The 27,475-nt window shown below is 39.9% G+C and overlaps 1 protein-coding gene across 1 annotated transcript; it reads right to left on the reverse strand.

The window, feature by feature from the left end:
* Window positions 1–319: 319 nt before the first annotated feature.
* Window positions 320–27,262, reverse strand: LOC117094203 (myosin-IIIb-like). Its single transcript, XM_033229409.1, has 8 exons — window positions 27,148–27,262; window positions 25,027–25,069; window positions 18,028–18,183; window positions 5,620–5,716; window positions 4,549–4,665; window positions 3,925–4,029; window positions 1,429–1,512; window positions 320–604 (listed from the first exon to the last, which is right to left on the reverse strand). Exons 1-8 carry the CDS (start codon window positions 27,260–27,262, stop codon window positions 398–400), a joined length of 924 nt encoding a protein of 307 aa, XP_033085300.1. The 3' UTR covers window positions 320–397.
* Window positions 27,263–27,475: the final 213 nt, after the last annotated feature.

The raw sequence follows: 27,475 nt of genomic DNA on the forward strand, positions 1-27,475 counted from the left end.
AAATAGAATAATTGTTTTCTCTGCCTCAATCTAAGGAAAAAATTAACGTGTGAAATATTCTTGGTGTCTTTTTTTTTTTTTTTTAACAAACAAGTTCAATTTTAATGGGCCTCAGGATCTTAAAAAATGTCTGCAATGCTGCTAAATTCTACCTGACACAACCAGCTCAGGAGAAACAAGCATACCCATCCCCAAAGCACACCCACCCCAGCCCTTTGTACTCTTTCCATTAATTTCTTTTAGGTTAAAATCTACCACTGATCCTTTGCTTAAATCATTCTTTGCCCTTGGGAGGGTAGGGGAATGTTAAGAACAAGGATGAAAACTTAACTATTAAAATTCCCAAAGCCCCCCCGTTTTTACTGCAGGGCAAAAACACAGTGACAAAGTAGTGCACCTACACTGCCTGTTTTATCACTCTGGATTTTTCAAGGAGATATTCAGAGATTCTTGCCCCCATCACAACTCCAGTTGGTGTGAACATCATTTCCAGATATTTTCCAAAACGGCTGGAGTTTTCATTGATGGCAGTGCATGCGTTCCCAAAGGCTTCCACTAGGGAGTTGACTTGTAGAATTTTCTCTCTCAAGGTCTGATTATTGGCCTGTGCCAAACAGAGAACAGTCAAGAAGAGACTCCAGAAACATTACTCCAGCAAAGTTGCCGGGCACCCATCCCTTGCCCACCCAAATCCACATTGCCCTTTTACAAAGAGACGTTAGTATCAACCACCAGCATCATTTTCTCATATGAGCAACTCCCTGGATCTGCATATGAATCAGATTTGGCTAGATTAGGACAGCAGTTTTTAAAATCCAGCCATATTTCATTTAAAACCCTTGACAGATAAAATGCCTAACAAGTTTAGAAAGATTTTTAAATAGATCCCGGAACTTTTCTGGCATTTATCATAATAGTCTATAAACCTTATCTATAAAAATTCCATACATTCTTAGTCACCTAGTACACTAATTCAGAGTGTAAGTAACTACTAGACTATTTTTGAAGTCATTCTTTCAATATCGATTTCACCAAGCTGAAAATTTTCATTTCCCTCAACTTTTGCTCAAAGGCTTCTATTTTCCATCCTTTTAATCACTATAGTGGCTTTCCCTGATCCTGTTCCTAGTGCTTAACCACTCTTACTACTTAATGGTTGAATGTTTCTATTACATTGAAAACATGAAAATTAATTGCCAATAATCCAGTAAATTTGCGCTGGCATTATTCTCCTCCCAGTGTGAAAGAAGGATAGCATGCTGACATCTTAAGAGGCCTTGCTATCAGGAGGCAAACATAACAAAGATGGAATGTATTTATGCAAGCCTCAACAAAAGAAAAAAAAAGCAGTACTTCCATCATTTATAAAATATGCAGTTACTCTGTAGGAACTTTTCACCATAATACATAAAGCAGATTAGTCCATACCTTTCCCAAGAAAGTCAAATGCTGAACAATCAGGTGAGCACTTTCTGTCTTCCCAGAGCCACTCTCTCCGCTGATGACAATGCACTGGCACAGAAAATGGACCGTCAAGTGAAGAATTTATAGCACAGAAGCAACTTGCGTGCTTCATATAACATCCACTACTGTACACCTTAATTTTTCACTGAGAAACAGATCTTAGGAATCTTCCTATTTAAGAGATCTTCTTCAACCTTTTGTATAGCTACTTCTTGTTCCATTGTACAGATGTACCATAATCTGTTTAATCAGTCCATATTGGGATATTTGAGTTTTTTCCTTATAATTATAAACAATATTACAATGAACAACCTTATACATAAGTCATATTTTTATGCAGGTTCATCTGCAGGAGAAATTCCTAGAAATGGGGATGTTGGATCAAAAGGTAAATACATTTGTAAATTTGATACATATTACCAAATTGCTTTCCTAGGGACTATTCCAATATATGAAAGTGCCAGCTCTCCTGTAGCCTCACCAACAGGATGTTAGATTTTTGACAATCTAATAGGGTTAAAAAATGGTATCTCCGTGCGGCTTTATTCTGCATTTTAAAAATTACAAATGAGGCCTCCTTCCACATGCTTAAGAGGCTTCTCTTTTAAGTGACCTGTCCATATTGTTTGCCCATTTTTTATTGTATTGTTGATATTTTTATCATTCATTTCAGGGAACTCTTTATGTATAAAGGAAATTAGTGGATGTGGTATAACAAAAATTATATATTGGGCATTGTTCCTGGTTCCTGGCACCGAGCTCCTAAAACCTTTGGAATTTCCAGCAGTGGTAGGAGTATCTTTTGTTATTCACAAGGAGCCCCTTTCAACCATACCTCAGTTTATTCCTAACAAGGTGGTTCAAGGTGAGGCCTCTAGATAGCTTCAGATCGGTCATTAGAAAGACCAAACATGTGATTAGAGTGTGGGAACTTTCAGCCCTACCTCCCAACTTCTAGAAAGAAGAGGGGAATTTAAGATTAAGTTATACAAATTCTTGAACAACGAGATTCAGAGAGCTTCTGAGTTGGTGAACACATTGAGGTGCTGGGAGGGGGATGTGCCCAGAAAAGGCATGGAAGCTCTGTGTGCCACATCCCCTTCCTCCCCCCATATACCCTTGCCCCATATGTCTCTTTTATTTGGCTGTTCCTTAGTTATACCCTTCATAATAAACTGGTAAATGTAAGTAAAGTGTTTTCCTCAGTTCCTTGAGTCACTCCTAGTGAATCATCAAACCTAAAGAGAGTCACAAGAACCCCTGGACTGGTATTCAGCCAGGCAGAAGTGTGAGAAGCCTAAGTACTCCATTTGCAGCTGGCATCTAAAGTGGGAACATTCTTGTAGCACTAATCGCTTAATCTGTGGAGTCTGTGCTAACTCCAGGTAGTGTCAGAATTGAACTGAATCGTTGGGCACCCAGCTGGGGTTGGAGAATTGGTTGGTGTTGGAAAAAATACAACATTTGGTGTCAGAAATGATGTCAAAAAAGACAATGCAGTGAGGTGACTTCTTAACTTAAAAACAATATATTTTTCTCTCCATTTACTTCCTCCCTATGAAATCTATGGACATTTTACAAGTCTCTGGGACTTGTAAATCTTGGACTGATTAAATAGATTATGGTACATCTGTATAATGGAACAACAAGAATTTGGAGGAGCTAAGTTTCTAAGATACAGTGAATCCATGTATTCCATTTTATAATCTACACTCTTATAATGTCATCTATTACTCAACAAACCCCAAAGCTGGGACTTCCCAGGTCTTAGGAAATCCTTACAGTGATACTCTCAGAAAATTTGCTTGCCAAATTAGACTACTTCTATTTCAAACAGAATAAAGAAACAAAGAAAAATATACCTATTGAAAGTAAAGGAGGGATGAAAGGTTAGATATATCAGCACTGTGAATTAGAAGCCTAGAAAGGTAAAATGGATGAGTCTGTGTTTAGCATTGAGTTTAGGTTTGTTCATTCTCTACCCAATCTATCACAATTTTTCAGCAGCTAAATGGTGTGGTGCATGGTCGCTGTCAACCTCTGTGCAATATTTCATACAAAAAAGACAGAATCATGAAAATTCTAAGACCTTGATAGGAAAGAATTTCACTTATGCCATTCTATATGCTATTTTTATTACAATCATTGCCGTGTAATCACGTTGTGTTCGCACTGTTCTCATCATATTCATATTAGAAACATTTTTATTGTATCTTATCAGAGAAAATGAGTGCTCTTGATGTGAATGCTTTATGTTTCTTGAGAAGCATTTTCACGTTCTCCTGATGCTATGGCCTTATCTATGCACAAGTTCCACAGAGCTGCCATTTCGTCTCCTGTCTCTTTGGGTCGGCACCAGCAACCAGAATGGAAAGCTTTCAGGAAGACTTAGGAGCTGACGAGGAAGACAGAACATGTCTTAACTGTGTGACTCCGTAGGAAAGGAAGGTGAGTTCTTACCTGGTCTTTGCTGAGAGTAACCATGCACTGGTAAGCAGCATCTGCTGATGCAAATATGTGGGGGGGATTAGAGGCACGTTTCACCCCATGATAAAGTCTGGAAAACTGAAGGAAAGATAATTAAAGGAAACTCTCCGCTGGACCATCTAATACTCCACTACCTATTGCCCATGAAACCAAGACTCCGTCACTTATTAGGGGACTTGTTGCATTAGGAAGACTGTAGGGTACAGGTTCTGGAGCCTGCAGGCCTGAGTTCAAATTTCACTTCTGTACTTAACTGGCTTCGTCAGCTAGTAAGAGGGAGCCACTGTATGCTAAGTCTCCTCGTCTGCCAACTAGGTTTAACAACAGTACCTGTCCCACAGGGTGTGAAAAGTGAGGTAACCCAGTGTCCAACATGCAGTAAGCACTCAATAAAGGTTAACTATTATTGTTATAGTTTGCTTTAAAAAGGTATCCTCAAGATGTAAAAATTCCATTTGTATTACATTACTATCTGCAGTTTGGAGTATATACATCTAGGGTAGCATAATTTTATTCTTACTTTTTTTTTCTTTTCATTTGCCCTTGTGAGTTTTAATTTCCTATTAAGGAGCAGTAAGCTCTTAAACCATCCCTTACCTGTGGAGAGTATATGCTTAGATTCTGGAAGGGGTTTAAGGCAATTAAGATGTCTCCAACATATGTGTAAATTAGCAAGTCTGCATAACGTTTCTGCAACTGATGGATAATTGTATCCTAAGAAGAGGATAAATGGTATTGAGAGTAAATATTATTTCCAATCAAGGGATAGATTCTAAAAATGACAACAAATTTATTCTTCCAAGAACATCTTTCTTTAAAAGATGAAAGTAGTTCCTTTAAATCATACAATGACCCTAACGATCCTAATTCATTAAAACAATGCCAATATTTGCCTTGAAAGAAAAAATAGGAATACATTGAAAGAATTAGGCCTACTTAGGACTTGCTAAAAGACACTGAGCTATCCAAGAAAGATGTTACTTGTTATTGTGAAAAGAACTCATCTCAACCAGTCAAAATGTTGTATTTAAAATTTTATTTAATAGGCTGTTCCTACTGATAGAGCACAGACAAAACGGTAAGTTAATTTCTCAAAGCACTGCACTTAAAACCTAGGTGGCATAAATACAGAATTAAACTTTTTATTACACTTTAGTGATTTAGACATTGAAAGTAACAATCCCCAGAGTTAGACTCAGCATAAACAGGTCCTGTGCAATTAACAGCACTATTAAACATGCATATTTTAAGTAGCGATTATCAGAGACTTCAAATTTAGAATTCAAGCTATATTAACTTCATGATTTCCCTAAATGAAGCTCTTTCTTATGAAGAACAAACAACTTCTTAAGGGTTAATTGAAATATTTTTGTCAAATTTTATCAAATAAAATAGTTTCAGCTGATCTAATCCACCATTAAGGCTACAATATAAAGAGCTTTTTTGGAAAAATCCAACTCCTTTTCTCTTCATGATTCTAGGGGCTATCTAAATAAACACAGCACAGGATCATAGTCACAGTGACTGAATGCTCCCTGAGCTTCATCCCATGGCTACACAAACAATTACATTTTCAAATGACCCGAGGAAGACGTGCTCTACAACAGAAAGGTCAGACCACATGAAACAAATGTCTTCAATGAGAATTGTCTACTAAATATTTAGTACCTCATCCAGAACCTCTAGGTTGACCAAATCATCCTCAAGGCAGTATTTTTCAACGTCTTCCACACGATAAGGTCTTCTGGTATGCATCCTCTCATGCCTAGAAATTTATCAATAGAGTTTAAGCATTAAGACAGCAAATAATGCAGCAGAAAGTGGGCAGCAAGGATGGCTCATTCACAATCTTATCACATGATATGTTCAGAGACGTCAGAGACAGGGACAGGAAGTCCGGTCCAGGTCCCCAAGCTTCTCCTGCCACTGTAGAACTGTTGGGATAAAGTGATCTCCATAGTTCAAGTCTACTTTCTGCCAGAGTGAGGAGTGTTACCAAATGGGCCCACCTAATACACATATTTGCTTTTCTTAAACGCCAAAGGTAGCACTTCCAGAATAAACACCTCTGATTTCTGCTCAGTGTCAGGCACATGGTTCTCACTGGGGTATAGCCTTAAATGCCTTACTTGCCTTGAGGTCCCCCTGCTCTATCTACCAGTACCACCCCCAACTTTTGTGATAGCTTTTAACCTACATAACACTTCCAGAGATTCATATAGTAAACAACAAATAATTGATCATTGTTTATGATTTTTCTTATTTATTTGAAATCCCTTTGTGACCCTTGTCCCATCCCACCCCTCTCTCATGAGGTGACCACTATCTGATGGATTTCCTTCCAGTCTATTTTCAAATATTGGTCAGATGCATATACGTACCCATAAGCAAAATACAGGTTCTGTATGTTTAGTTATAAAAATGATATAATACTTAGATTTTATAATGTAAGCTTAATTTTTTCATTAAACATGATGATTTGTAAAGTCTATTTATCTGTCTATCTACCTATCTACCTTACCCACTTACCTACCTACCTAGTTCAGTCACTTTAATCACTGGGTAGTATTATGCTTTATAAATATGTACCTATTTATTTACTCAGTCCTATGAGGGGGATCACATTGGCTAGAAGAGCTCTGGACCCTAGTTTCAGAGTTGCGAGCACTGTGGTATGAGACACTCAGCAAATCCCTTAACAGCCACTATATCAGTTTTCTTCATCTGTAAATAGAATTACTCATGACTGATCCGTCTATCTCCCAGGTAGCTATGAAAGCACATATAGTCATGGATATAAAAATGCAATAAAGTTGAAAACATGTGCTAATTATTCTTCTTACATCCCTGTTAAAATTTGGAATCAATTTGCATAACTACACACATTACTCCGAATATCACTGACTAAACACAATCATACATAAACTGTCCTCCTACATACTGTAAATTCACTAGCCCAGAAGCATAACTTCTTGGTTCTTCTCTGTCACTTTTATGCCCATCATCATCACAGCTTATGAGGATATCACCCACCATCTAGCTAGATCCTAGAAGCTGGGGTTGACTGAAAGTTTTATGGTAAGTACCAGCTAGAAGTCATGGAATCTTGATGCACAGCCACCCTTTGGTATGCATTTCACAGAAGTAGGTAAAGAGGAAGAAGCAAATTTATCAGCTCTTCATATTGAGTCTTGAGTTTAATAATGAAATAGAAATGGCCAGATAAAACTGATTTCTCTCTTTCTAGCCTATTATATTAAATCTTACTTTTCAATATCCACCACTGATAAATTTGAAAAGGGATATTTGAAGCATGCTATTAGTCATCTCCAGTCCTAGAACCAGTTTTGCTGCTAATTTATATAAAGGTCCAAAGTAGAATGAAGCTTAGTTTTTATTTAATCAAATCAAATTTATAACCTAAACATTTTAAAATTATTAAACATAATTATTTATCTGTGTCTTTACATATTGTTGATGGCAAAGAAAAATCAAATTGGTTTGTAATACAGATTTTTACTAAAACTCAGAGCTGCTGCCTGCCTCTAGCTAGCCATTTTGTTAAATAAAACAGCAGGAGGATACATATTTCTGATCAAAATCCCCTTCACATAAAACCTAAGAATAATTTTGCTTGAAGTTACTCAAAAAACAAAATATTGGCCGGGTGTGGCGGTTCACGCCTGTAATCCCAGCACTTTGGGAGGCCGAGGCGGGCGGATCGCAAAGTCAAGAGATTGAGATCAGCCTGGCCAACATGGTGAAACCCCGTCTCTACTAAAAGTACAAAAATTAGCTGGGCATGGTGGCTTGTGCCTGTAGCCCCAGCTACTCAGGAGGCTGAGGCAGGAGAATTGCTTGAACCCGGGAGACGGATGTTGCAGTGAGCCGAGATCAAGGCACTGCATGCCAGCCTGGCAACAGAGCAAGACTCCATCTCAAAAAAAAAAAAAAAAATTATACCACATTTTCATGAAATAATTAAATTACCATATTAAATTCAGCTAGTTTGTCACCTTCCTACATTTACATCTCATAATTGCACAAAATAAGCTAAGTCAGAGTTTATTCTGCACATCATTTGACAAAGAAAATCAACAATTAGGCCGGGCGCGGTGGCTCACGCCTGTAATCCCAGCACTTTGGGAGGCCGAGGTGGGTGGATCACGAGGTCAGGAGATGGACACCATCCTGGCTAACACAGTGAAACCCCGTCTCTACTAAAAAATACAAAAAAATCGGCCAGGCGCGGTGGTGGGTGCCTGTAGTCCCAGCTACTCAGGAGGCTGAGGCAGGAGAACGGCGTGAACCCGGGAGGCGGAGCTTGCAGTGAGCCGAGATCGCGCCAATGCACTCCAGCCTGTGTGACAGAGCAAGACTTCGTCTCAAAAAAAAAAAAAAGAAAATCAATAATTAAAAAATTACCTCAGATCTGATTCTGGTCAAGATGGAGTAAGCACTCTCCACTCTTGTCTCTCACTGAAGACAACCAAATACCCTGGACGGAATGCATGGAGTAGCTATCTTAAGACTCTGAGAAGTAAATTTTAACAGGCAGATTGGGGAAGGAAGTCAGAATTCAAAATACCACTGAACCAGTGGTGAGTTTTCCAGGTTTTTTTTTCCTTCAGTAACTCCTGACCTGGACTTCATGGCAGCCTGAGCTCCTTCAGGAGTCCCAAGCTTCACATTGGATGACATTTTTATAGCCAACTAAAAATGGAAGCATGGACAAAACCTTACTTGCAATCTCACAAACAGATGCAGTCTAGTAGAAAGTTTTCATTTTCAGTGTGAATATACACAATGCAATATCACTAGGATCAAAATTGGTATCTTCTGAGCCTGAAGCAGACTGTATGCTATGCCAATCTGTCTCACAGATAGAACTTCCAAGAATCATGCAGATGTTGTCTGTAAATCTGAGCTTGACTCCTGTAAAAAAAACTTCTCCAATAATATTGTATTAACAAAAAATAACTTTTAAAAAATTTTAACTGCCTCTTTCCTTGCTTACAGGCGATCATATTCTTTAGAAATACTTGCTCCTAAAAGTGAAACAGGCAATCTAGAAGTGGAGGTAGATGCAAGACTTCTCTACTCTGATAAAGACCACTTCATTTTCTCAACCAGAAAAAAAAAAAAATATGTATGTGTAACACTATTTCTGCTTTCCCCAGCTAGTGTTATTTGGAAACTGCTGGCTGCTTAACTTTCCTCCTCTGGCTATGGGGTCTGGAGGGTCTGTTGTAGAGAAAAAGCATTATTTATTTCAATTTTTATCTCCTTTAAAAACATTATCTTAGATTTTACATAAGCTTATAAAAAGTGTTACATTGTTTTATATTTCTCTATTTTTAGTTGAAATTAATAAAAATAAATTTGGTTTATTTATTTTCAATTTTATTAAGTGATTGTGTCATTAGTAACTATAGATCTTAATCTCCTTTAAATTCACACGCTCCACCTAGTGTGCCACTTGAGAATAGCATCTATTATCAATTTTTGCTGAAGAATTCCTCGTTTAATGTGAAAATTACAGATCTCCAACTAAAAGCTACTTGGATTGAGTATTCCAAAGCTCAGAGGAATGCAGACATAGATAAATGAATGGATAGATAGCAAAAAACATTCTACTAAATCAAAAGTATGTGATAAGGCACTGTTGTTTTAATGGCTCAGAAGATGTTTTCAAATTCCAGTAAAGTTTATATTGCTTTTCCTAGATTTCCTACTTGTTTTTATGAGTCTGTAAGTATGTTGGCTGCCAAGGCTGGCTTCTCAGACAAACAGAGTTTGCGAGTTGGAGCTTAGAGGGAAAGTCTTGGTTTGGACTGGTTCCTGGAGTTTGCTTTTGGTGAGGCAGTGGAGCGGGAGAATGTGGAGAGCAGGACTGGTCTTAGGTTTCAGGGATCAGGTAAAGGGGAAACTGGTGCCTGAATCCACGGATCAAGCAGGGTGGGAATGAGGGCAAGTCTGTACCATCAAGTCCAAGGAAATGGGTGCAGCGTAAGAATAGAATCGGAAGACCAGGAAAGACAGAGCCAGAGGTAGAGGCTGGGAGTTCCCCTAAGACAACAGTGAGCATCGATGAGGTAGAGGATGAGGGTCTTTGTTCAAATCTTTGGCCCAGCCAGTGAGTAGGAAAGGAGCTTCAGAGGGCACCAAACTGGTTCAAATACTAGAGGAATTATTCTCATGAAATAAACTCCTAAAGTGTTGCAGCTTTCACTCTAGTTTAATCTCTATATCTGCATTATGGTTAAAACCATTTCTGTGTCAATGCTCTCTAATATCCCATCACTGGGCCTGCTAGCTTCTTTGTTTGAGCTGCTAGTCCTGTGAACTATATTGACAAACATATTTTGCCCCAAAGTGACTCATGAATCAATTAGCCTGTTTCTGTCTGCCAGTTATGCCTGTGGAATTGGAGGCTTCCACGTAAGTAGGTACAAACAGGGCTGCAAGAACTTCATGTAGGTGAGACAGGATATGTTCTTCCCTTCACTCACCAACTATGAGGAAGAAAAGGTGCAGACTTGAAGATGTCTTTCCTCAAGAATCTAGGACAAAAGCCTCTATGGCCAGAGAGAGAACCCAGGGATCACTCCCTTATCACTACATTCAATGGATTCCATAAAAGAATGAAAACATTACTCAAAACTGAGAACGGAGTACTGTTACTACACCAAGGTCAGCGATGTTGACTACTTCTTCTAAATCTTTATTTCCGTTCAATACACCCTTTGATAACAGAGACAATGAAAGAGAAACTTTTATTTTATGATAACTCTATAATAATGGACCTAGAATGAGAAAAACAGTAGCACACCATTGAGGAGTAACGTTATTCTACCAGCTGGATACCCTTAACTACGTGAGCTGTATCTTGTCCCTGAACTTAAGGCTATATCTATCAAACAATACCATGCATAGATTTTAAAATAGGATAATTGTTTGGGTGGAACTTACTCTAGTATCTGTCCATTTTTCATCTAAGCACAGTTTTGGCCAGAATCCCAATAAATCAGCATCTTATCATTCATCATATTAAACAGTATTTGATATACCCAACTTCTCTAAGCAGCAAGAATCAGTAACACCAGCATAAAATTAATATTAACGAACTTATTTGCTCATTTGTAGATAGACAGATATAGGTATACATAGATAGCAGATACTAATTATAGCAAGGTGTAGATTTATTTCTTCTGTTAGGAAAGTAAAAGGATCTTTAACCTCCTATGTGTCAAGCTTCTTCAGCACCTTATGAAGTAATCTTTCTGGAGTTATTCATTTACATAAGAACCCAAGAACCCATTAATGTATATAATATGGAGTGTTGTGTGTGTGTGTGTGTGTATGTGAGTGCATGCATGCACACATTTGAAGGTAGAAGAGGGAGAGAGTGAGCAAGGATTACTGGGGAAAACTCGGGCAGTTAAATAGTGAGAAATCGGTTTTTAAAGGTCATTGCTGCAGGTTGAAAAGAAATCAAAAGCTGAAGTCATTGTTTTAATCAGCCTCAGGCAAATTGCAAGGGCAGAATTACAATCCATTAAACCGAGCAGGAAAAAAAAAAAAAAAAAAAAAAACCCCAGCAACTCAATTCTTCTACCAAGTAATACCTAGAACAGACCCGTGGCATTTAGGGTTTAACATCTGTGGTTTCAGCTAGTACCAAACCACCTGCAGGGGCACCGCAGGCTGGATCTTGTAATTTTACTGAGGTTCACGGTTGAGTTCATGGTCCTGGCAGAGACAACCGAGTCCTTTCCCTGCCTCCATTCACATTCCAGAGTGCTTTCGCTCTTCTCCCGATAACCCTTGTAAAGTGATAAAAAGCATGTTTTCAATCTACTTCTCTGAACTTTAACAGTATGATGACATACCAGATGATACTAATGAATTCAGGAAATTGTAAAACTGGTTTGGGGAAGAAGCCTTTTTGCAGATCAAGGAAATAGGTGCTGATATAAAGGAAATGACCAAATAGTTTAAAAACACCCCCAACAGATTAAGTAACAATGTACCCTCAACTCATTGTTCACATAGTTTTAGGGCTACTTAACCTCCTTTAAAAGAGTAAGACTTGGATTCATAACTGCTCTATTGTACCTGAATCAAATATATGTGTTGGCACAATTATAATTTACTGGAAAAACTTAAATTCCAGTGGTGTCATACATACACTATAATCAGCATCAGGTAATGGTATCTATCAAATCTCAAATAGTACAATGTCACTTCTCCACAGGTGCCTCTGCTGTCCTGTATCTATAGCTGTAGTGTGTGTGTGTGTGTGGGGGGGTGTATGTGTATGTATGTGTGCGTGTGTATATATATGTATATGTATGTATGTATGTATGTATGTATACATAGTGAAATAGGGATGAATCACATCCTGGCTTTCCAAAAAGCACTCAGAAAAGCCTGAATGGTTACACCAGGAAAGGTGAGACAGGGGCCTAACAAACTCAAGCTCTCCATGCCCAGTGCAGCTTCTGCTCTATGTGAACAAGCCCTCCATGATTCTTAGCCTTGCTCTTGAATACTCTTGAATATGTGCCATAACTGAGATGGACCACTTCCCTGTAACACTCTTCTCCCAGCACTACCTTCTACCCCCTCACTGTGACAGAGGAGCGAAATTGTGTATTCTCCCTGCTCCCCTCTGTCTTTTCCCAACCATTGCTCTCCCTAACCAATCTCTTCCCTTTTAAAAGTTCACATCACACTCTGATATCATCCTTTTTGGCAAGTGACCCCCAATTTTCCTTTCTCTCTACCCCTTCCCCTGATATCAGTCTTTGGTTTCCCCATGTCCCACCAATCACTTTGTTAACTCTTCCCACATTCTGATCTAAGAGTTCCTCAACTTGTCAACACTTAAAAAACATTTCTTTCTATTCCACTGAAGTTGCCCACAAGTTCAGCTATCCCTAGTCCCTAATTATCTATCAAAAGTTCCTAGGATCTCAGTTTTACAATCCCTTTCCTCATCATCCCCTCACTGAACCTGCTCTTCATCTTTGTTGTAATAGCGAGTCCCCGAACTAGATCAGTCTCAAAGTCAATAAGCCAGTCTGGTGTCACTTTCTTCCCTACCCCCAAAGATCCCAAGGCCACTCTTCTACTAACCTTGATTCCCTTGCTTCCTTACCCACTCATCACGTCCACTGAAGTCAGTCTCCAGCCTGAAGAAGACCATAATGTCTGCTTTCTCTACTCCTAACTCCTTGCTGCTAAGAGTTAATCGAGATGACAGATGAGAAAGGCGGTAGTGGTGATGGTACATTTTCTGAGAGTTCCTAGTGCCAAATACTGTCCTGAATGCTCTACGTGCATTATCTTAGAGACGGATTAACTTCACTACAATAGGATGCTGTTCAGTTACGTTCCACCTGGGTTTTCTATGCTATTAAGCAATCATGATGTCTATCTTTAATTGACCCTTTATCATATTCCTCATAGTGACTATCTCAAAGATTTAACACTCCCCTGGAGTACCCATTCCACTCCCAACTCTGAAACCTTGCTAAGTTTTTTTTTTTTTTTTTTGAAAGATAAAGGCCATTCAACATGAATTTCCTCACAATACCTCCTCTCCTCCCTTAAGTTTTCTGAGTACTTTTATCTAACCTTTCTGTGTCTTTCCCAACTTAGAGTTTCTCTCTTTCTAAGGTGAACTTTCCTTTTAGGCCCCTGACCCACTCCCTGTTGCTTCCTCCATTGTTTCCTCTCTCTTCTGTCTTCAATGTCTCCCTCTCTCTCTATATCCTTCCCCTTCACCTGTCCAAGTGTTCCCCAATCCTTTAAGAACTGGCATTCTTCCCTGCAGCCCCGCTGAAACTACCAACTTCTCTCTCCCCTGGGAAAAGTACTAAAGTGGACAGAATATTCCTTACCTTTGCAGGAATAGTAAGCAAGTGTTCCCTGTAGGTTATGTTTCATTACTCTGTATCAGCTCTCAAATCCAAAAGAGTTACTCTAGCTGGAGGGCCCGGGACTGCTTAGATCATTGAAGAACTCTCTTTCAGGCAGAAAGCTGGAAGCCTTGTGTAATATCTGGAAGTACTCAGCATTGCATTTGATAGACTATGAAGACGTGTCTTGCAATTTCTATGTGATTGTATCGTGAACCAGGCCAGGGAGGCAGCCCAGTTTGGGGAGGCCCCATCACACTTCTCTCTTTCCCTAATCTCCCTCAATCAGTCCATCACTAAGTCCCGACAATACCATTATTTTAATATCTTCTGCCATTTGTAATTACTATGATCTGCTCACTAGTCTCCTTAGTTGCAGCCTTGCCCTGCTTCATTCTCCATACTGCAATCAGAACAACTTTCTAGAACTCATCAATAGCTCCCCAGGGCCTAAGAAACAAATTCAAGCTCCTTAGGCCCATTATGACCTGGCTCCTGTCTACCTTGTCTCTCCCTCCCACCTACCCCACACCAAGCTCCAGCCATGTCAACTAATTGTTCACCAGATGCCCCAAGCTCTCTCCAGCTCTTGTGCCTTGCCCTTTGCTCACTGCTCATTCTTTCCCCTCTACCCCAAATAACCCCCTTTCCTTGACTATCTTCAATTTGTTCTTCAGGACGGTTCAAGGATCATCTTCCCAGAAGCTCCGGGGCATCTTCCCCCACCATCCCAACCCCAGACTGACTTAGGTGTCTTTCCCAGGTGCTCTGGGAGGTATCCCAGGCATTCCTTTATCTAGGTACTTTTCATGTTGAACTGTTCTCACCTGATTCTTGTCTCTATCACATACCAGACTATTAGCTCTTTATCAGGAACTGCATCTGATTTGCCTTTGTAATCCCTCTGTTCAGCACAGGGCCTGACACATACACAGGTATAAATGCCTCTTGAATGAATAAATTAGATATTGAATAAGAGATAAAATGGGATATTTTTTAACATTCAGTACCTCAGTACTATTTATTTTCGTGATCTTTTACAGTAAGTAAAAAGATGAATTTGCACACATTATGGGCAAGAGGTAGTTAGTGTTAAAAAGAAATGAAAGACTCAGAATTAAATAGGCCTTGTACACTACTTCTACTACTAACATTTATGGAAGGTGCACTATTCTAAGCATTTTACATGTATTGACTCACTTAACCCTCAAAATAATCCCCATTTTATAGAAGAAACTTTGGAAGAGAAAGATTGAAAACATATCCAGTTAGTGGCTGGCCTGAGATCCAAACCTGGTAGAGCAATAGGTTCTTTATTTTCCTTCCTTTCTTCCTTCCTTCCTTCCTTCTTTCCTTCCTTCCTTCCCTCCCTCCCCCCTTTCCCTTTCCTTTTCCCTTTTCCCTTTCCTTTTCCCTTTCCTTTCCTTACCTTTCCTTTCTTTCAGACAGGGTCTTTATCTGTTGCCCAGTCTGGAGTGCAGTGGTGCAATCACAGTTTGCTACAGTGTCACACTCCTGGGCTCAAGTGATCCTCCCACGTCAGCCTCCTGGGACTACAGGCATGTGCCACCATACACGGCTGATTTTTCTTTTACTTTTTATTATTTATTTAACTTTTTAGTAGAGATGAGGTCTTGCTACAGTGACCAGCCTGGTCTCAAACTCCTAGGTTCAAGTGATCCTCCTACCTCAGCCTCCCAAAGTGCTGGGATTACAGGTGTGAGCCACCACACCCTGCCAAGCCAGAGGTTTTAACCACCACATTGCACTGCCTGCCAGGTGGCCATAACTGTGTAGAAAAATGATGAGTGGGTAATTTGGCCTCAATCATCTATATACTCACCTCAATTTTTCTGTGTGTGTGTGTGTGTGTGTGTGTGTGTGTTTTGTCTGCTTTAACTTGAAAAATCACAGCTTTAAATATATTGATTTATCAGCATGGAATGATATTTGAGGGTTTTTCCTGGTGGGCTGAAAAACATCTATGTAGCCAGCTCTTTGCCGGTTGCAAGAGGAAGCAATAGTACAAGAGAGGTGGCAGGTTACATGTCAATTACGTGCGCTGTGTTTCCTTTGGAATTAATTTTCCTACATCCTAAGGAAGTGATTGTTTAAAGTGTTGATACCTATTTGTGAGGTTGTATTTTTTTTTTTATGGTAGTTCAAAGAAACACAAACCACTGAGTGAAACTCGAGATTACAAAGACCCTGTGAGAAGCCTTTGCCACTACATGAGACTTCTGACATCAAAGGAGTTAACAAAGATAGAGAGAAATTAGAGAAGGGGGATGAGAGAGGCTGGTGTTACGATTTTCTATGGTAAAAGGAGAAAGATTTTGGTTTTTTTCTTTTCTTTTTTTCTTTTTTTTTGAGATAGAGTCTCACTCTGTCACCCAGGCTGGAGTGCAGTGGCGTAATCCAGCTCACTGCAAGCTCCGCCTCTCGGGTTCAAATGATTATTCTCCTGCCTCAGCCTCCCGAGTAGCTGGTATTACAGGCCCCCACCACTATGCCCAGATAATTTTTTGTATTTTTAGTAGAGACAGGGTTTCACCATGTTGGTCAGGCTGATCTCAAACTCCTGACCTCGTGATTCGCCCACCTCAGCCTCCCAAAGCGCTGGGATGACAGGCATGAGCCACCACACACCTTTTTTCTTCAAAAAGAATAAAAGAGAGAGAGAGCATAGATCTGGACAGGCTAAGTCAGGCAAATGTGAAAACCCAGATAATTTGGCAAATGAAGTCTTAGAAATCATTCCGTGGCAAATCCCAGAACAGGGAGACAAGGAGGAGATGTTGGATTTGACTCATACCCTTTAAATGTTGGGTTTGTTTTCTGCTTAGTTTGTATTTTCTTTTACTTCGTCTTCATTTTTGGTGGTGCTGGTGCTGTGTGTGTGTGTAGGTGGCTGGTAGGGGTGGTGGCTGCTGTAAAGGAACCAAAACAAGGAAGAAAAGAGATTTCAGCTCCCTGGGGTTTAAACACAAGTTCCTACTGCTTCAAAAAGACCCCAAGTCACAAGAATTTCTCTGCATTTCTCTACTCTGCAGGGAGGCCATAGTAACAGAAATGGCAGTGGAAAAAGGAAACAAGTAGGAAAAGAAATCCACACTGAGCTATCCAAAAGGGAAGAAAAATCAGCAAAATATAGTCACCTTGAAACTACGCCTCCAGCTCCAAGAGTTCTGAGGCCAGTGTTTGGCTTTCTGATTACTAAACAGCTTTCTGCAGAATACTTGAATATTTCCGGAACTTGCAACTCATGATATTTTATTTTCTTCACCTCCAGTACTTTGAATGTTCTTTTAATAATAATTGACTGGAGCTGATCTACATCTTGGATGGTTTCATAAAACCAAATAATTGCTGAGCATAGGAAGCAGGTTTATTTACATTTAATTTTTTTAAAGAGAAATTCTGCCACCCTCTGGACAGAAATCAAAGATCTATTTCTTAGCGATTCACCAAGAAATACTGTTTAAAGCACTTGCCCCAGAAAATAAACATTTTTATAAAAATCTACCTTCTTAAAAAAAAAAAAAATGGAGGATGAGGTAGGGTAGGAATCACGGCTGCTTTAGATAGAATAAACAATACCTGAAAAATCTTACTTAAAAATACTAAATCGACTCTAAGGAGTTTGAAACTAAAGAGAAAATGGTCTCAGAGCACATTAGAGAAACAGCCTCCAGTGTTTAGCTCAGAATCTTTCCAAAAATCACTTTACAGCCTACATGACTGCTCTTCAGTCTACAACAGCCAAGTAAAGGTGTTTCACACAATGTCAGCCATGGTTGCTTTCCTACAGTTACCCTTATTGGTTAAAAAAAAAAAAAAAAAAATCTAAATTTCTGTTAAATGTAAATATATATATTTGATTTTTTAACTAGAGCTAACTGAACACCAGGGCAGCGTAAGATTTCAGCCACTTGAGAGAAATTGACCATAAGAGCACAAATAGGCAGTTTGTTTCTGAAGCTCTCCTGCTCTCATCCACTGGGCATGGAGTACTTAATATCATGTAAATAAAACTCTTAAAAATGCAGGGATGTGCTAATTACCAGTAATAATGCTGGGCAAATCAAAACACATTACATGACATTTTTATAAACAACCACAGGGAGAAAGAAGAAAGAGAGTACAGTACCTGGTTTTGGTAACAGGATTTAGATGCTTCTGGTCTTGGAGAACCTTGGCCAGCTGTTTTTGCAGAAACAAAACCTTTCCATGTACTCCTTTAATAAATGGGTGGTCAAGGAGATGTGTGACGGAAGGTCGCCTTTCAAAATCCTTAATAAGACACCTGTTTGCAAAAACCAACAAACAATCCAAAGTACAATCTTAGACACCCCGTTCACCTATGAATATGGGAGAGAGAGAGAAGGTAAAAGCTAAAACCTGATCATTGGTTAATGATACACAGCTCTTTCTTTATTAATATGTACCAGAAAATAAGAAAAATAGTAATTCTCTATTAGTTGAATTAATTAAAACATCAGAAATCTGTCTTAGTTTGTTTTAAGCAAAGTTGAAAATACAATTTTACCATGAATTTGAAGTACTCAAAACACTGAAAATATAGACTGCTCAGACAAATTTCTACCTGCATTTTCATTACAGAAAAATATTTTCAGTGGAGTCAAGGTGATTTGTGTATATATATATATATATACACACACTTTATTTTAGAAATATGTAGAATTAAATACTATCACCTCAATTAAATCCTAATATATGAAATGTCGCTTGTTTAATGGTAGGGAAAAGGCATTTAGGACTTAAAAGGAGAGAAACTAATCATAAAGAAACCTTCACAGAAAGTTTGGTGCTTGATTTCTAATGTCTTCTGAAGAACCAGAAAAACCACAGAACAGGAAGTGACTACAATATAATTCAGATGAATTGGGATAGAATTATACAAACAGGGAACAAAAAGTCCATTCAAAATGGTAAAAATTGGGTTGCACTTAAACTCTTCCGTGGTTAATTGGTTAAAATCATACCGGCATAACTACTTTCTGTTTTAGATTCAAAAGCCTTTTCAAAGCAAACAATGATTTAGTACATTTTGCTGTACCTTCTGTGTTATTCAAGTTGATTTTGATACAGGGAAATTTCTAGTGAAATTGAATCTGACAAATACCCCTCCAATTGCCATCACATTTCTATTCTGCGTAGCTGCCCTTGGCAAGAGGAAGAAATTTTAACATCCACCCTTTTAAGCTATCAGTCTTTAGCCCACATTGGAGGCTTAGGATAAATGGATGCCATTCTGCCCACTCCATGAAATGAACGTCTTTAGTTTACTCAATAGTGGCATGCTAGCAACATCTAACATATAACATATTTTTAATGAAATTCACTGACAAATGGTAAAAAAAGTTCAGCCTCACCTTGAACATCTTTTCAGAACATTTAAGCAGAGTTCTTGAAACAATCCTCAACAGTTAAATTTACAAAAAAAGCTTTAGCCTTTGCAGTTTTCAGTTCAAAACACTTTCATATCCCTTACCTTCTAGTACTGAAAAGATGTTCGGTAAATTTCCCAGTCAGTCTGTTTTAGAATTGATTCAGGGGATTCCCTATCTATTGGAACTGGAGCTTTCGGCCAGAAAAGCCAACAGAACCTAAATTATCTCCATTCGGCTGCTTGCAGGACTATAAATACCACCTCTGCCTTGCCATGGGAAGAAATACATCATTTGACTTTTATAGGTTCAGGGCCTTTGGTATAATCTATTATTTTTCTGTGAAAAATAAAAAAGCAGTGCATATGCTTTAAAAAGACTGTGTTCATGCCTTTACATCAGCAATCTTCCCTTGATTCCTTGTATATTCATCTCTATATGTAACTATCAAAGTTAATATGCTTTGATATTATGCAAAAATGCTAATAACCATGTTTCCTGAAAAAAGAGGGAATCCAAGAGGTAGTTATACTGTCAGTAACATAGGTGCATGGCCCAGTCCTCCTAGCATTAGGAATAGTGTATAAAAACTCCTAAGGTAAACTTAGCTCCTATGTCCTCTGAGAGTTCCTACTGAAGATGCACCTGGTAGTTTTGCATACCCCCAGGAACCTCAGAGGGGACAGGTAGGATGGGAGTGCGGGAACTGCTGGATCTGAAGCTAAGCCTGCTCAGTGATTTTTTAGTAAGTCACATCATGTCTGTTTCTCATCACCAAATAGACATATCAGTATTGAAGTATTTCCCAAACATGGGGAGAGAAATTTCCTATTTCCTCACATAATATTCACCCCACCACCCGTCCCCCACATTTTTTTTTTTTTTTTGCTTTCTTCCTGCATTAATTGTTGAAGCATCATCTGACTACTAGGGAATGCTCGTTGAAAAGAAAGAATGAACAAAAGGAACAGGGGTCCCTCAATAGCCTGTTGACTGGTGGCAACACTTCAAATTAGTAAACACAGGGGCAGAGGCTGAAGGTGGGAGGAGGAAATTAATAAAAAATTCATAGCACGTGAAGGGGAAAGTGAGCTGGAGCTGCCTCTACCTTCCTCCTTAAGATAAGTACCTCAGCACAGTGTTCCAGGTGAGGCCTGAAAACAAGGTCCTTTGGGTGCTTCAGTAAGTAAAGCTCCTTGAACAGGGATTGAGAAAGACTGGGAAACCCATACTCCATCCAGCCTTATGAAAATATGTCTCCACTGGTGTCTAGGGATGCAATGAAAGGTAGTATAGCTTGTTTCACAATGTTAGCATCCACTGGAGAAGCAAGGCTTCCAACAAGGTCGCAAGATCATTTGATATGTTGGAGAGGGTCCCTCTCTAGATTACGGAGGAATAAAAGAAATGAGTGACCTGTAATCCCAGCACTTTGGGAGGCCGAGACGGGTGGATCATGAGGTCAGGAGATCGAGACCATCCTGGCTAACACGGTGAAACCCCGTCTCTACTAAAAAATACAAAAAGCTAGCCGGGCGAGGTGGCGGGCGCCTGTAGTCCCAGTTACTCGGGAGGCTGAGGCAGGAGAATGGTGTAAACCTGGGAGGTGGAGCTTGCAGTGAGCTGAGATCCGGCCACTGCACTCCAGCCTGGGCGAAAGAGCGAGACTCTGTCTAAAAAAAAAAAAAAAAAAAGAAAAAGAAATAAGTGAACAATGAAGTCAGAGAATTAGACAAAGAAACTAGCAAGTAAATCTGTTATTGCTTGAAGATCCAAAAAATGAAGATAGTAAGCATTCTACTTTCTGGAAGCAATGATCAAGAGGATCTGTTGTCCAGGCATGGTGGCTCATGCCCATAATCCCAACAGTTTGGGAACCCAAGGTAGGAGGATTGCTTGAGCCCAGGAGTTCAAGACAAGTCAGAGCAACATAGTGAGACCTCATCTCTACTAAAAAGAACTTAAAAGTTAGCGGAGCACACCTGTAGTCCCAGCTACTCAGGAGGCTGAGGCAGGAGGATCACTTGAGCCAAGGAGTTTGAGATTGCAGTGAGCTCTGATCACACCACTACACTCCAGCCTGGCAACAGAGTGAGACCCTGTCTCCAAAAAAAAAAAAAAAGGCTTTGTTAGTTCTCCAAGTAAGAAAGACTGAAGTGGGTTGAATGTCTATCATGATAAAGCCCTATTAACTTCAGTAGGGATGGCACCAGGTTCAAGAGGCTGAAGGAGAGACCCAAAACCAACGAATGAGACATAGGGTTTTATTAGGAGGATATACAGGGATGATGCAGTAGCCGTGTGTTGACAGAAGAACCACCACTGCATGCAAAAAGCATGCAGTTTATATAGCATTTTCCCTTCACTCCCTCCTCCTAACAACCTCCAACTGGCAACCTTCATTTAACCTGAAACAAAGAGCCTCACTCCCCTGTATGATGATGTCCCACAGGAAGAGCCCAGAGCTCAGATATTCCTCACAGACAAGGAATTGATCTCTGGGTTGGGCATGCTCTGAACTCCAAACACATATTCAGGTGCAACTGCCATACAGGGTCATCCTCAGGATATTCTCAAGTTAAATTATTGCTGTAGGGTGTGTCTACCATACACCATCATACCACAGGATCAGCAAAACTGAATCTGAGTGTAAAGAGGAAGAATGCTAAGCAGAGTTGTGACTCTGCAATTGCATTGGAGGATTTTTAGGGAAAGGGCATGAAGAACTTGAAGGTATAGCTTTATTCTAAAATACTCCTCTATATATTTTTTTCTCATGGGGAGCAAAGAGCCAGTCTGAAATGGAATTATTATTTTACAGATAAATAGAGGAAAGTTATTCCTTAAGAACAGATAGAAAGTCCTGTGTTACTAGATATCAGGGCATAGCATCATATCATTTACTCAGCAAACGTTTATTACACAGCACCAGAATTAGCCAAAATATATAAATTAATTAAAAACTATGACCCTTTTCCTCAAGGATCTACAATCTAATTGGAGGGTGGAAGGACAAGAGAAACACATGAAACAGCAAAAGCCATTATGTTTGCTTGTATCTTTAGGATAAGAAATAATAACACAAAAGCATAGGGCTTCAGAGACTGAGATTTTTTGATTCTAGCCCCTCTTTTAAGAGGTAAGGAAACGGGATCAAGTCCTGATAGTGATGAGGTCAATTCCTCAACTCCCACAGGAGGACCCTTCCTGCTCTGCTCCGTGTTGTTAAAAATGACAAAGGTACAATGTACAAAACAATACTTCGGGGCCAGAGGGAAGAACTGTAGTCAGGGAAGACTTCCTGGAGCTGGTGTGAACGGAGCTAGGTAAGTCTTGGGAGAAGTTTTAGAACGAAATTGAACTAAACCGGGGGAGCAAAGGCAGAAGTCATACTGCGGACAGATCCGCAATGCAAGAAGCAAGACTAGGCAAGCTGCAAAGCCAGTAAGTCAGGAGGCTCCCAGAACAGTGACCTTCACCTCCTAAGCTGCTTCCTTTGAATGTCTAAGAACAATTATTGCCTTTAGTCCCTTCACCAACTTTAACTAGGGTATAATTGTTATCGCTTAAGACTTTGTAGTTTGTTGACCAAAATTCTTACTGTTTAAGTTTGTCGGCTTGTCATTTCTATCCCTGGTCAACAGAGATTTAGTGGATGAAAATGAAACTGACAGCTGGGATTCCTAAAACTCCTGATAGCTTCCATGTCCTTTTATAAAGCAAGAGAGAATCCTTTAACGTGATTTGGAGAACAAACAAGTAAAATTAAGGAGTTTTAATATACTTGTTCATTTCAGGCATTGCTTATTAAACCAGGAATTGCAAATTCCAAATGAAGACAGTCTTCCCCCAGCCAGGGACTGAACAGTTTTTACGAAAGGATGCATACAATGTTAAACTCTGTATGGGATTGGGGACCAGCCAATGTGAGGTGAATTAGGGGAAGCACTAGACACACAAAGCATTCCATCAAAAAAAGAAACTAGTTTCCTAGTCAAAAGAGGTTGGAAAACTTTGGTGATTCTCTAAACCAAGTAAGTTTGGAGTTTCATAATGCACACAAGCCTATTAAAGGTTCTTACAAGAGCTGGGGTAAAAAATAGTTTAATTCTGTTTGAGCCCACGTTTCCAAACTTAGCCACAGAGACCTTTGCTTTTTATTTGGGCCCCACAAATGATATCCTTGGAAGTTCTGTTGTAAGCAATTAGTCGCATGATTTTAGAATGGACTGAGCTCCACTGAGCTCAGTGGACTGAGAGGAGACTGGAAGAACCCTTAATTATTGCCACATCTGAGACACTCTGGTGGGCTATCGTTTCTGCAAAAGACAGTGTTTCAACCTGGGGAGACATTTTCCTGAGCTCAGTTCTTTCCAGAGTCCTTTATTCTAGAAAAAAAGTAGCAAGAGATAAACTACTTTTCCCCCAAATCATAAGCAATTCTTTCATTCATTCCTGGATTTTTTAATCTTTTTTTTTTTAATTTGTATTTAGATATGCTTTCTGTGTGCTAAAAGACAAAACAACAGAATAACAATTTATTTATACCATGAGATATAGACAAGAGACTCTGAAATAAGGCTATGGTGGGTGGTTTGAACATGATAGAAAAGTCCACCAGAAGATAAAGGAAGCAAATTTCAGCCTTGAAGGAAATCAATCCACTACCTAATTTGAAATTCTAGTACCTTCCATCATGCTTTCTTGGCTGAAGATTAATTCTCAGAATCTATTAGTGTCACCACATTAAACACAGGTTGTTGCAGCCATTTGCAGCAATCTCCCAGTCTGGCTTCTGCCAAAAACAGGCAAAAAGGAGACATTTCTTAGCAAGAAGCAAGGTCGGGCTCTCGAGCTGGTGGTGTCTGTGCACTCTCTGCTCCCAGACAATAGTGCTGTCGTGATACAGCTACTCTGTGCCTGTAAACTGCCATTTCCTAACCAAAAACCCGGTGCCTGTAAGGGGGAGCTTTTTGTCAAGAGCCTCTGACTGTTGTTTGCCAATGAATAAAACACTTGATAGAGAGCAGCTGAAAAGGCAAAAACTAAAAATACTAGTGAACTGGCTAAGAAAAGCATGAGGGTGAGCAATTTTATTCCATACACTGGGGCAAAACTAGATCAAAACTCAGGATTTATGTCTCTTCTCATTCTTTATAAATATTCTGTCTTTTATACTGCCTGCTATTTTTTTGGTAAGCCTGCTACTTGAATTGTTACGTGTTCCCGTTGCTACAGAAGATCTAAACATTTTGGATCTGAGCAAGCATTTCCCTGCCCTGTGATTCACTGTGCTGCCCTGTGGTTGCTATCATCGTCAAACAGAAGGCTGACTGACAAAGAGGCCTCTACATCAAGGGGAGAAAATCCTCCAGAGGATACACTAATTATAGGTTAAATATCAGAGCCCACAGTACTCTGTCTCGGAAGAAAATTTCCATTCTGCAAGACAAGACTATGACAAACAGACATTTTCCCAAAATGACTAATGCCTCAAAAGAAGGCAGAATCAGAAACTTGATGTTGTGCATGGTATTTCTGTGAAACATCACCCCCCTGTTTGGTGGAATATTTAACTGCATTTCAGTTTTCCTGAAGTCTGAATATCACATTTGATGCTATTTTAAAGTTTCACTGGTGAAAACTGAAATTGCATGCTAACTTCACACTTGGGGTGGGGAAGTGGGGTCCTCCCCTGAAACAGGTAAATGAGAACTGGGAGTGCATTACTCAGTTACGCAGGTCTATGGTTGTCAATCAAAGGAGAACAGTCTGTATTTGCTAAAAGACAAAAAACCCCGAGAATGTAGGATGGAGAGTTTTAGAACAGGAAGCTGAGTCTCCCTTTGAAATGAGTAATGGGAACAGAGTCTGTGTAAAAAACCAGAGACCACAGGGCTACTGGACAACAGGGCAGCTGCCATGTTGCCAGAGATCCTGGGGCAAGGTTTGAAAGATAAGCAAGTCAGCCTGATCTTTAGACAAAGCTGTCAGCACCAAAGGTCCAGAGTGAGCTCAAGTGAATATAGGATGGAAATGGAAAGGAAAGAACCCTGCATTTCCTGAAGCCTGAGACTGGGCCAGAAACTTGGGGATAAAGAACATCTACTTTTCTTACCCAGAGAAGATTCAAAGAAAGTAAAGAAGGTGACGAAAGAAAACATATAGGGTGGTTTGAAGTCAAAATATCAAATCTCTGAGCAAATGGGACAGAATCTACCTCTAGAGTTAAGAAGTACGCACCAGTGTGGCTGGAGAGAGTCCCTATGCAAAAACAAGGCCCGGGATCAGAGACCCCCACTAAGGCAGAGAGCTGCACTGTGTAACCCTGTGATGCCCCAGGGTTGCAGCCTGAGTGAAACCTGTCAACCAGGAACCTCTTTACCCTCTATCTCTAATCCCTTGGTCAATACGAAATAGTTAGAAAAGCCCAGACTGACTGACTATGTTCTTAGGGAAGGAGATGTGGCAACAAAAATTCTACATCCTCAAGCCCTGCTTGTCTGGGGACAAGTGGAGAGCCACACTGAGGAGGAACAGAGGAAAGGAGACTATACTATAGACAACAGGCAGAATCAGTCTGGCAGGGGGAAAAGGAGAGAGATGTAAAAGTGCTAAACAAATGAGATGAAGTTAGAAGGGCCAAGTGAACCAGGCCAGAGCCAAGCAGCAGGTCAGGATAGGGCACAGGTTCAAGGTAAAGAGAGGTATCTCCAAGAAAAAGTCACTGAAGGCACACTGACTGAGGTGGCTGTTTTATTCATGTTATTGGCACCTCCTTCTTGTGTTTAAGCTACACTTTCAAACTGTCATACGGCATTTGACAAAGAATGGGGATAAGGAAGCCCTCTGCTGGACATGGTGGCAGCCAAGAAGATGTCAATTTTGTGTCCGAGAACTAAAAGGCAGTCTTAAGGATTGTTAACTGGTGGCCCCGAGTCATCACCTTCTCCCTCCTCCTGGCTTTCTTTTTATTTGGTTGAGTCTTTATAAAAAGCACCTTGCAATTAACCAGATATTTCTCCAGGCAACTCCACCCATGTGACACAGTCAGGGAACAGATAAACATGAGCCATTACTTCATCGCACAGCCCTAGCAACTAGCTTATCAGATTGTTAGTCTATGTTCAAATGCCACCCTTTAGTTCAAAGAGCTGGAAAAGGTGTGGTCCCTGGGAGATCACACCTAAAATGGTCAGAAAGGTTATTGTGGGGAATAAATGAGATAATTCATGTCTAGTGTTTGGTACATAGTGAACACTTGATAAATGCCAGCTACCTGGGTCAGACACTGTACTAGTTGCTGGGTATACAGTCAGTCAGTCCACTGGAGGAAGACAGCTGTGGTACACCTATTGATAATTAGCAGTATGCGTGCTACATAAGTGTCTTACTCCATTTTGCACTGCTCTGTCAGATGACCTAAGACTTCATAAAGAATAGATACGTAGTTTCTCACAGTTCTGATGGCTGAGAATTCCAAGATCAAGCCTCCAGCAGGTTCAGTTGTCCGGTGAGGGCTGCTCTCTACTTCCAAGATGCCTCCTTCAGAGGGGAGGAATGCTGTGTCTTCACAGAGTGGAAGGCCAAAAGGCAAGAAGATACTAAGTGCCTCCTCTTCAAGCCTGTTTATCAGGTACTTAATCCTTAATCTCATTCATCATGGAGAGGCTCTCATGACCTAACGACCTCTTAAAGAACCCACCTCTTAATACTATCACAAAGGCAACACCTGAATTTTGGAGGAGACACATTCAAACCACAGCAACAAGGAAATGTTAACATGCAGTGGCTCCTTGAGTTGGATTTGAACATATTGTGCTCATTAGTTAGCTGCTTTCTCTCAGTGTGATTCCTACCACTGAGGACAAATTTCTGTTTGATAGCAGATGTCCCGATCAGAACTTTCAAAGTTCTGAGTGGAAGGGAATTTCTGGGGTCTGGCAATTCAGCAAAAGCAAAGAACTTTGGCATTTTCAAGTTCATGCCTTTGGGTAATTTTTTTAATGTCTGGCTCATTTCTTTGATTCAAAAATCAATTTCCATTTTGACAAACAGTCATGGTCTGCTTCTTAGTCCAGGCTTAAATGCCCAGGGACACATGAATTGTATTTCTTCCCGTGATCCTACTTGCCACCCTTCCCTGAATTAAATCTACAGTTCTCATTTGTATGCATTCTTCTCCCT

Source organism: Trachypithecus francoisi, unplaced genomic scaffold (genome assembly GCF_009764315.1).
Source record: "Trachypithecus francoisi isolate TF-2019V2 unplaced genomic scaffold, Tfra_2.0 Lachesis_group13, whole genome shotgun sequence".
Lineage (NCBI taxonomy): Eukaryota > Metazoa > Chordata > Mammalia > Primates > Cercopithecidae > Trachypithecus > Trachypithecus francoisi.